General features: G+C 49.6%; 1 protein-coding gene across 1 annotated transcript; it reads left to right on the top strand.

The window, feature by feature from the left end:
• Positions 1-3,960: 3,960 nt before the first annotated feature.
• Positions 3,961-6,338, top strand: LOC125542962 (uncharacterized). Its single transcript, XM_048706190.2, has 5 exons — positions 3,961-4,139; positions 4,718-4,858; positions 5,186-5,318; positions 5,403-5,520; positions 6,116-6,338. Exons 2-5 carry the CDS (start codon positions 4,849-4,851, stop codon positions 6,182-6,184), a joined length of 330 nt encoding a protein of 109 aa, XP_048562147.1. The 5' UTR covers positions 3,961-4,139; positions 4,718-4,848; the 3' UTR covers positions 6,185-6,338.
• The last annotated feature ends 4,792 nt before the right edge of the window (positions 6,339-11,130 follow it).

The raw sequence follows: 11,130 nt of genomic DNA on the forward strand, positions 1-11,130 counted from the left end.
CACCGTGTCCCATGTCTGGGGAGGGGGGCTCGACCGTGTCTTGGTCCCAAGACACACCCAGGCTGGTGCTCAGGAGCGTGTGGCCCTTCTCGCCATCCTTCCTGAAGCACCCGCGACGCCGGGCGTAGACGAGAGGGTGCTGCCGCTCTGTGGGCACCCGCGGTCCGGCGGGCTTGTCACGAGCCGCGCTTACGCCCTCCTAAGCTACGGCGATCGTCTCTTGCCCCATGCTGCATTCGTCTGGGGGACGCGCGCGTCGTCGCGGGTGAAATTCTTCTGTTGGCTGCGAGTCCATCGTCGGATCAACACTCGAGATGTCCTCCTCCGGAAAAACATTGTTGATCGCACGGGGGCCGGCTGCCCCGTCTGCTCGGCGGAGCTGGAAACTGCGGACCACCTGGTGTTTGGCTGCCCATTCGCGCGCGAGTTTTGGCGCGCCGTGGAAGGTGTGGTGATCATGGCGGACACATCGGTGGAGCGGCTCTCCGCCCTGGATGTGAGAGAAGCAGTTGGAGACGTCTCTCCGGGCACCTTCGTCCTCCTTTGCTGCTGGCACCTATGGAAGCATTGGAACGGTGTGGTTTTCCAAGCTATGGTGCTGTCCCTAGACCGGGTACTAAGCTGCTGTCGCGAGGATGCTGTTCTTTGGCGGGAGCGGCTACGTCCATGGGATCGCGAGGATATTGATGCATGGGTGCGTGCGTTGATGCGGTGATCTAGTCTAGGCTCTGTTGGATTTCCCCTTCTAAGTGTGCGTTGCTGTTTGTAAAAATGAGGGCCTCCCCACTGTAGTGGTGACTTAGCAATAAAATTCAGGTGGAGGGATCGCTATCCCTCTCACGGTGACAATTCAAAAATAAATAAATAAGAGCATGCATTTTCCAAACTGCTGGCCGTTGTTGCGAGCAAGCATTAGTATTTGATTCAGAATTTATTCAGTAACGCAATTAGCAGATCATAATAGCGTGCAACCACGTCCGTGCGAAGTAGTAGTGCAGACAATGAGCATCTTCGCTGCTTGATCTGACTAAAGAATTCAAAACCGCATCTTCAGATCGCTGACAATTGCAAAATTTCACTCTCATCAACTTTGTCCAAGATGATAATATTTCCCCGTGCACATAATTGTAGAGAGAATCGGCAAGTGTCTGAATAAGTCAGTCGGTCAGGTGCTCCCACATGAACTTGCCACTAACTTATCTTAGCCATATCTGCATGACTGTATCTATCCGTCTAGTTGCGGCCAAGCAAACGTTGCCTTGTCTTGTTCCTTTGCCGTGGAGGGCCAATAACGTGCTCCCATGCGCAACCACGCTCGGATACAAAAACGCCGCCGGTATCAAGCTAGGCATCCCATGTGCTGCCATGCCATGTCTTACACTCAAACCAAAGCACATGCTTTCTTGGCATGAAATCAAATTTGTTGATCTTATCATAATTTCACAATGACAACGTGCAAACTTAAAAGGGAAACACGGCCTAGATGAGTTTGACAAAGAAGAAGAAATGACAAAAAGCAGATTGTGTAAATGCCCCGAGTTTGTCTTTTGGGAGCACACAGATGGACACATCCATGAATTATTTTCAGAATTTTTCTAGGAACTTACAAATGACTAGACGAGAAAACTTGCACATAAACACCCTGCTACTTTTGTTCATCTCGAAAGGGCAGTATTTTGCGTACGAGATAAATACACGGACTGCCATTGAAGTTGATGCAGAGACCGAGGGTGATCCATCTTTCTATTTTTTTATTTAAAGTTGAGTCGAAAGCACACTACGGTCCTCGTACTTACGCTTGTTACAGTCATTGAATATGTGTTGTGGTGATTATACTATCACCAACTCACCATAGAGCTATGTATTCTACTGAGTTGACTGGTCAACCTTTTCACACAAGCACCATTGGCCTGTCAATCATGCGTAAGTGGGAGTTCGTCACTACACTCTCTCTATCTATGCGGCGCCCGCCAGTCAGATAGGCAGAGTGGTGGTGTAATCGACTACCATGTATGCATGCTTGACCAGTCAATTGGTGCTTACTTGAAAAGGTTGAACAGTCAACCAAGCAGAATACAAAGCTCTACGCTGAGCTAGTGACCATATACTCACCACAAGGCGTAGTGATCGTAATGAGCGTACACAGAAGTACAACGACCGTAGTGTGCTTTCGATTCAACTTCAATGACCATCAGTGTATTCATGTCTTTGTGTACCGAGCGGCTGAGATAGCGAGACACACGTGATCCAACATTTTCTCCCTAAGTGTAGGACTTATTCTTTTCGAACAACCGACACTAGGAGCGCTACTTTTCCATCAGAAGAATAGAAAAGTATGTATAAACATGTGGCCATATTTTGTTATACAAGGGCAAACTCTAACCGTGTGCACCAAGACAAACGCACCAAATGCCCGCAAGCACGTCCTGACGTGTACGTAGATAGGGGAGCCAATCATCCAACCGTGGACATCAGATAAGCATCAAATCCGGACAGCAGGGTAGGCCATATGGACCTAGAGGAAAAAGCACATGAGGTGTGAGGAAATGTAGTCCACCTCACAAATGAGCCAGGTGGACATCCGGACCCCTTCTGGTTTGGTACCGACTTTGGGGAATTCAGACACCTGGATCATGTTGTAGACATTTGGTGCATGATGTTGGATGACAAAAGGTATCTGGAGCGCATGGTTCAAACATTTATGGCCTTTTTGGTGCACGACGTTAGAGTTTCCCTAATATGTCTAAACCCTAGAATCACACCCTACACTCGCGGGGGTTTTGGTGGGAATCCACGTGAGTGATGCCCTCAAAGGTGCAGTGGACGTCTAGAACATATGACATTCTCCTGCCCTTGAAGATGTGCCGCTTCTTCCCCTTCCAAAGATTCTACATGAAGGAGATGATATGACCGATGTACTTGTGCTTATGTCCCTATCCATTTGGCACATCATGACATCCCGTCGGACATTTATGATAGTGGCGGTGTTAAAAGACACCATTGGTAGCTGAATATCAAAATGTGCACGAGCCGTCAAACCTCGAAGATGAAAAGAAATTCTTTGCATCGGTGGTTGGCGGATTCAACCCCCTCCCCCAAGGCAATTTTAGCACGATGTGTAATTAGTCGACCACACATAGCTAGAGGATCCACGATGAAGGAAGAGACCCGAGTTTTTTTTTTACTTTGATTTTGATGGGACTTTCTACATCCTTTTCCGCTAACAATTTTTATGGTATCTATGGAATTGTGGCTTATAGACTGAGCCGAGAGAGTACTCCGTGGAAGGGGTCTAGAGGTAAATAATCGAAACACACCTTTGGCGGTCAAGGACGATCTCTTTCAAGGTTAACACAAGTCAATGGACAGGAGGATCCGTGTCGACATGTTGATTCTTGCAACCGACTTAATTCAATTTCTATGCAAAATCTATTTGCTAACCACTAACCTCTGAGCGACACGATATTGAAGAGCTCAAGGTAACTTTAGCGAAAGGCCTCCTCCTTTTTTCCAACTGCCATGCCAAAATAAGGCCTTGTTTCCGTCGCCGAGGGTTATTGTCATCATCAAAACAATGAAGTCGTCGATTATCAGCATCAGAGCAAGGAAGCTTGGAGCTCATCCACGACCTGTCATGACCCGTCCGTTGCAGCCAAATCCAATAAACGCCGGAGGGTACCACTGAGCCTGGCCGGTGATGCCCAAACCACAAGGGGATTGGGGCTGGTGGTAGACAGTCTCCCAATCCACGAGAGAGTGACGTTGGTCGTCTTTTGATGAAACCACGGTTTTAAAGGTACATGTGTTTTTAATATAACGTGGTATTTTGACACAAAAGGACTTTTCCCCCCTCTTCTATCTATCTATTGTCGACGACGAACGGGTCATTATCCGTGTGTTAAAAAGGGCCGCCCTCGTGTCTCCATCCATCGTCTGGCTCACATAACGTGGCGGTAGGTGCACGAGACCCGCACCGGCGCCCTACCGGTTTCCACACAAATACTACGGGCCTTCTCCTCGTGTCCACTCTTCTTCTCCCCTCTCGCCTCTTCTGGCGTTCTCCCCTCCCCCCATCGCGGTTTGCCCCGCCGGCGGCGACGCGGACCTGGCTGGCGCGAATCGGCTTCTTCTCTTTGCGGGTAAGGAACCCTATCCTATCCCGATTGGATTATCTTGATATGGATTTGTGTGGGAGTTCGTCTCGCGGGTCGCCTCTTCCTTTTGCTGCGTGGCGGCCGGCGACCGAAACCCGAATCCCCGTCGAGGTAGTTGCGGATTCGTCCGTCTGCTGCGTGGTAGAATGGTTGGTGCTCTTGCCGATTTGTCTGGTCTGGCTAGCTTAGCTGCTTCTTCAGCGCGCGAGACCGATCTGAGGCGGCCGGTAGCGCGGCCGCAGTGTATGAATTCGTCTAGATTTGTTTGTGTTCTACTAACGAGAGTTGGAGCATTAGAGTTCAGAGAACAATAATAGCTCGGAATTACATGCTCTCCTGAGTAAAGAACCACTGTACCGCCGACTTCTGTATGCTTATGTTTGGAATTTTGGACATGGCACCTGCTGGTCACTACTTTTCTCTTTGCCATGAAAGAATACTTGCAATTGCTCACAACATTTGTCCCCACCAACTTGTCTGATATGGGCGTTTATACAGAGATTACATTGTATATATAATTTTCTCGCCGATGCGGCAAGCTGACCAATCTGACGCACTTGCAGGATTTATGTGCCAAGCTGCATATTGTTCTGTTTTATTCCTTGGATCAGACTTGTTGAGCTGATTCCAGCAAGGAGCAATCTGCAACAACTTGGTGTTAAGCTTGCATCTTCCCTAAGCAGCTCTAGATTAAATGGGAGAAGGTAACTGCTTTTCCAACCTTGTATCTATCTTTTGAATTAAACTTAAGTTTTCCTTTGCCGCTAGATCCCTTACGTTATGCAGCAGAACATAACCCTCAGCCTGTCATTGTAAAAATAAACTGTTTTTTCCAGTAACTCCTATTACATCATGTTGGCATGTGTGGTAGCTTTATAGTTGTAAACATCATCAAGTTTCAACCTAATTATGATTCAGAGTTTACAGTTTTTTCTCTGTTTATTAGGGCTTTAGCTTGATCATGATGTGCATTATTTGAGTTTTGTTTATATGATTACTTCTTAATCTGAATCACACTTGGCATTGCACAGCAAGCTCGGATGATCTTTGCCATTGTCAAGGGTGTCTTGGCAAGTACACCCTACTCAGAGATGAAGAGAACCCGCAGCTGGCAAGGTTTGAGAGACGGCTTCCTTGCTTTGGTTGCGGAATAGGATGGTCCTCGTAAGAATCCCTTACCATCCACACAAACTTCAGTTCAGTTTTCAAATTCTGCATCTGGCAATATCAAACATGTTTCGGTTGCAGATTTCTTTTAGGTTTCTTGTGTCCATTGCTTTGGTACTATGCAACGACCCTTTACTGCTGCAAGTACTACAATAGGGATCCCCGAGAGCGCCCGGGTCTTGCTGCCTCTGCTATTGCGGTAGGTTATCCTTCCACAGTAAATCCTGAGCATGTTGCTATAATTAATGTAGCTTGAAAGAAAACAACTCATAGATGCAAAGTAGTGTAATAGACAAACCATATCTAAGGTACAGAAAGCAAAAGAGTTTTCCTGTAGAAAGTCATTTCTTCATGCATGTAAACCATCATGCAACCTGATTTGCAGATGTGTTGATGGTTCTGTCACCATATTGATTCACAGATTGATTATTTTTGTAGTCAAGGTGTGTTTTAATCCCGTTTGCTCCATCCTTTATATGAAAATGCACATATGTGAAAACGAACCCCATCTGTATATTTTCTATTTTCTATTTTTATGTGCCATTGTTTGCATGTGGAAACATCAAAGCTAGGTTTCAAACCAGTGTGCAGCCCTTCTAAAAGTTTTTTACCTTGAAAAACTTGTTCTTCACATCGAGTGTCGTTCCTAATGTTTCAGTTACTAAACAGTGGTCGTGCTGGCAACTCTTTACATCATTTGCAGTTTTTCTTCTTCTGTCCTGATAAGCTTTCTGAAATAGTTCTGGTTACAGCAAGTTTTGTGCTGAATGTTGCAATTTTTTTGTTATGTGCAGGCGGCCATCTTCACTACTGCGGCAACTATTACCCTCTCCATCATTCTGATAATCTGGGCACAAAAGTGATTTCTGAGGCAGGGAGAACATGGCTGGATGATTGGTTGTTTATCGGCAGATGAGGGATTCAGAAGGCAACTTGTAATGTTGATGATAGCAGGTCGTTTTAGTTCATCATGTAATCATAGTGCATATGCAAGTGTTTATCGAAGGGCTTCATCTATGGATTGTCGTCTCTCCCGAGTCAGTTATTCAATCTTTCTAAAAGGGTGGGAACAGTTGACTGTTTCTTCTGAAAAGCTTCCAATCCAGAGGCTACAGATCGAATTACATAAATTAGAGGAAAAATCCATACAGGTAGCCCATTCAGCAGGTAATTGCTGGGATTGAAACTGTAGTCATTATCACCAACTCACAATGAGAGATGCACTGATACACCTGGAAGTCATTATCTAGTATAGCACCGTCCTCTGAACTTGTCGAATTCTTAAGAGGTTAAATTTCTGATGCGCCTATTTTACTTGCGGGGCGTGTTGTGGTGGGTTTTTCATGGTAGTACCATGTGAGACGATGATCCAGATCGAGTGTTCATCTCGAGAGCGCGCACTTCAGCAATGAACCATTCCGTCTCTCCAGTTGATTCCAGTGTTTGGATATAGAGTTGATTTATGGCACAGATCTGTTCAAGGATGAATTTTCTGGTTACAGTTTGAAGTACGACCGGGATTTCTTTTTCCAAAACATCTGGCACTTAATTATTCCAGAGAATCATCATAAAAAGTTTGAGGGATGAGCTCAGGGGCAACATCATGGAAAACAGAAAAAGTAGGGAAGCTCACCATCCCTAGCTAAAACATGCGCTGCCTTATTCGTATCAGGCGGACATGGTTGAAACATGCAGACAAGAATGAATTCACAAGCGCCTCAATGTCGAACAAGATACAACATTTGCATTTGAGCATATCTGACAAAGTGTTTAAACTAGTTTTATAAGTGATCAAGGACATTTCAGTAAATTGCTATGCTTATTTGAAAGCCACGGAGCATATTCAAAATGCCAAAAAATGCAACAAATATCAAGCAACAGACACGGACATTCAGTTAGTACCCGCAAAACAAAAAGACAGTTGTAATTTTGGTTGGGACGTTCCTATCGTATCAGGCTGTGGAGCTGAACACTTGTAGCTTTTCAATGCGAAAATTGAAGTTCTCAACCTATATGAAAATTGAAGTTTTCAACCTATTTCCAACTAAAAGGTAACGGAATAGTCTGAAAACAATCCCTAAATCGAACCATTCATAATAGAGTTCTCCTCGAGTCCCCACACAATTTCATATCGCTGAAGTCGGGCTCTTCGCAATGCAGTGTTCTCTTGAGCCGTCACATGATTTTGTGTCACCGAAATTAATTTTTACAATTGCATCTATAATCTATTGCTGAGACTTGAATAGATATCACAAATATTAGAAGGAGCATAAATGTGTAACAAAGAGGTCGAGTAAAAGGGAATCAGATCAATAATGCAGTACTTCTGCATTTTTTCTTTCAATAATACCATAGTTCTCTACAACAATACGAATGAATATCCAAATCACGATCCGGTAGTAAAGCATGAATCGAGTTTACAAATCCTAGTTGTACAAGAATGGATCTCCGTGGAATGGGGGATCTTGCTATGGAGGAGTCCGGATGGATCTAAGTGAAGAAATTCCTTCACCCACCGGTACCAGAGGATGGTCTCACTAGAGGTTAGCTTGCCTTCTGTTGCACTTGCTTGAGGTTGCTTCCAAAAAGGCAGATGTCACCGCGTGTCCATTTAATTATGGATCCAAATCCTCCCATGACCATAATATCATGTAATCAAAGCAAAGATCGAAGCAGCTCTCGCTTGAAGCTAGTCAAGATCTATGACATCTCTACCCTTTGGCATCAAGATACCAAAAGGAAGAAAGAGTCCTAAATGGCTCCCAAGACTAAGATTGTCGACGGGCGTTGGAGATGAAGACTAGGCATTCGCACCATTGGTAGCGTGTCATGGGAGTGGAGATGAATCCATCTGCAATGGTTCTGTCGGTGTGGATGAGGTGGCTAGAGCGGAAGGAGGGGTAGACACAACTGGAGGAGTGTTCCTGGGCAGAACAACAAACTGATCCCTGGTCTCTAGTCCTTTTGCACCCTCATCACTATTCATATGTGCTTCCTCAGACATGAAAATCTCCTTTACCTCTCTGACTTCCACAACTAGAAGATCAATCATGGTGTTGATGTTGTGAACTTATGTCTCTACTACATTTGATAGGTTGTGTTGGTTCTTGGCGAGGTTAGATAGCCCTGCCTCGATCTTGATCCTCCGAATAGTTGAAAATACGAAACCGAGCTGTCAAGTTTGTGTCTTGCGGACCACAACTGGAGGCTGGGTAGATGAGCTGGGGGTGGCAGAATCTTTTGCATGGAGCAACTTCTTTGGCATCAACTTTTCGAGTTTCTCTATCTGCTTGGGTGTCATTGGGATCAAGTTGCACCGTACGGTTGTCGGGTGGTGGGTGCGACATATGCCAACGGGTGACTTATCTTTGTGGGAACCAGTAAGACATCGCCGGTGCCTGGAAGCGGGATGAGGCGAAGACATGCACGCCGGCGGATCTTACCCAGCTTCGGGGCTCTCCAAGGAGATAACACCCCTACTGCTGCTCTGCGGGGTCTCCGCATGTTCACTAGATGAATCGAGTAGATACACAACGCTCCTTGAGCTGTTTTGGGGGGAGGAGGAAGAAAGGGCACGGCTAGCCTGCTTCTTCTCCTTGTATGGTGTCTAGAACTAGCAGGGGGTCCAACCCTTTGCATGGGTGCTCCGGGGGGTTTATATAGGCCTACCCCCCGGGGGTACAATGGTAATCCGGCTGGGCGCGGGGCCCAGCCGTCTGTGACTGCGCTCGCCGGCTTCTGCGCCGGCTGCTGGGGCCCGCCGACTGGTGGGTCCCGCCGGCTGCCAACTCCTTGGTCACTGTGGCTTCATCTTGCTGACGTGAGCTTCATCGTGGTAAGCGCGTCTACAGTACCGCCGCCTGTCGGACGATCGCTGTAGCCTTACCGCGTCTTGTCTCCTTAATGGGGCGTCCTCTTCGAGGGAGGCGGCGAGCCGGCTGCGGGGAGCCGGCTCCGTCTTGGGCCGGCTAGTTGGAAGCGTGGCCGCCTTCGGCCGTCTCTCTGTTCTAAGGGGCCCACCGCCTGTGGGCCACGCTGGCGGCCCGTCGTGGGTGACGCCAGGGTCAACATGGCAACAGTGCTGCGCCGGACGGGTCATGCCTACCTCGTACGGCGCACTGTGCCAGGCGTGCCCCGGGATTTGGGGGTGGCAGGCTCTTCTGTAGCCACGCCCCGTCGCACCGTCGTTAGGTGGGTGCAAACTTTGTGGGTACGGTCTTGACTGCTTTACCGGGAGCCGGCTCGAAGGAGTCGGCCTTCTCACAGCCGGCTTCTTGGAGTCGGCCCTCTCATGAGGGTTAAAGTCGGACCACCTTCCGAAAGCCGGCCTTGATCGCAGCCGGCTAGGGGAAGGCGGCCCCATGTCTTGGATTCTTGAGAGCCGGGCGGGCTCGTAACTTTTTCAGAAGTGCCAGGGGAAGCCGGCTAGGCTACCCATGGCTATTTACTCCGACAGTAGTCCCCGAAGCTGATCGAGCTCCGAGGTGAGCAGTGGGGACGAGAAGCTTGGTCAGCTTCCTATCCTGAGGAGCCGGCCTCGCGGGCGTACGCCGACTTCAGATAACCCCGCGTAGGCGGGAGGAGAGAGGACCTGCGTGCTGACCACGGGCCCTCTCGCGGCCACGTGGCGGCAGGATCCTGCGAGCGCACGCATGCGATGGGACGCCGCCGCAGGCCCGGGCCCGCCACTCGCAAGCCTCGGTCCGGGCGCGGATCTCCCCTGGCCCACAGGGCCGCTCGCCTTCTCAAGGCAGTTTTCGTCTCGTCATTAAGGGTCGATAATCGCGGGGCGTGGGAAGTGGGCACGATCGACCCCCACGCTTCCCCACGCCACGCCTCCTCGGCTCCGCCACGTGAGCCTATAAGTAGGGGGAAGAGGGGGAGCGACAGAGGTTCCCGCGCTCCCTCCCACTCCGTCCCTCCTAACTCTCGTCTTCTTCCTCTTGCTGCCGCCGCAGCCTCCCGTCTCAACGCCGTCGCGTCTCCACGCCACCTCGCTCCCATGGCGTTGTCAAGCTCCTGGGATGGCTCCAACGTCCATGAAGATCACGTGGAGTTCCTTTGCCAGACCCGGCGCCTGCCCGGCGCCGACCGCGTACAGGTCCGCTTGGCGCCCGAGAGGGAGATCTCGCCGGCGCCGGAGGAGGGCGAGCGGGTCGTCTTCCGCTCGCACTGCCTGCGCGGCTTCGGCCTCCCGGCGAGCGGGTTTCTGCGTTCCTTCCTCGACTTCTACAACCTCCAGCCGCATCACCTCACGCCCAATGCGGTGATGCTGCTGTCGGCCTTCGTCTCCCTCTGCGAAGGCTTCTTGGGGCTGCTCCCCACGCTGGAGCTCTGGGGAGAGTTCTTCCAGAGCAAGCTCGGCACAGTCGTCGCCGGCGTGCCCGCCCCCTGCGGGGCCTTCATCGCCATGAGGAGGGCGAGTGAAAACAATCCGTTCCTGCCCATCCCCCTGATCCAGTCGGTAAAGGTCTGGCAGAGATCTTATTTCTATGTGAAGAACGTCGCCGAGCGAGAAGACTACATTAACCTGCCGGCTTACGTAGCCGGCCCGCCGGCTGGGAGGCAGCCCTCGTGGAGCTTCCGATCCCGGTCGTTGTCTCCGGCCGGGAACGCCGCCATCTCCCGGCTTCGGGTGCTGATTCAGTCGGAAGGCTTGCGCGGGGCCGACTTGGTGGCCGCCTTCGTGGAGCGCCGGATCCTTCCTCTCCAGAGCCGGCCCCATATGATGTGTCAGATGAGCGGCCGCTTCGACCCAAGCTGGCTGAGCACATGGGAGATGCCCCACGCGGAGGTGGCGCTCATGGTC

Source organism: Triticum urartu, chromosome 3A (assembly GCF_056163025.1).
Source record: "Triticum urartu cultivar PI428250 chromosome 3A, HENAU_Tu73, whole genome shotgun sequence".
Classification (NCBI taxonomy): domain Eukaryota; kingdom Viridiplantae; phylum Streptophyta; class Magnoliopsida; order Poales; family Poaceae; genus Triticum; species Triticum urartu.

Excerpts from the sequence above, each read along its gene's own strand:
- LOC125542962 (XM_048706190.2), top strand. Across the intron at positions 5,319-5,402 it reads TGCGGAATAGGATGGTCCTC|ATTTCTTTTAGGTTTCTTGT; the intron begins GTAAGAATCCCT and ends TTTCGGTTGCAG. Across the intron at positions 5,521-6,115 it reads TTGCTGCCTCTGCTATTGCG|GCGGCCATCTTCACTACTGC; the intron begins GTAGGTTATCCT and ends TGTTATGTGCAG.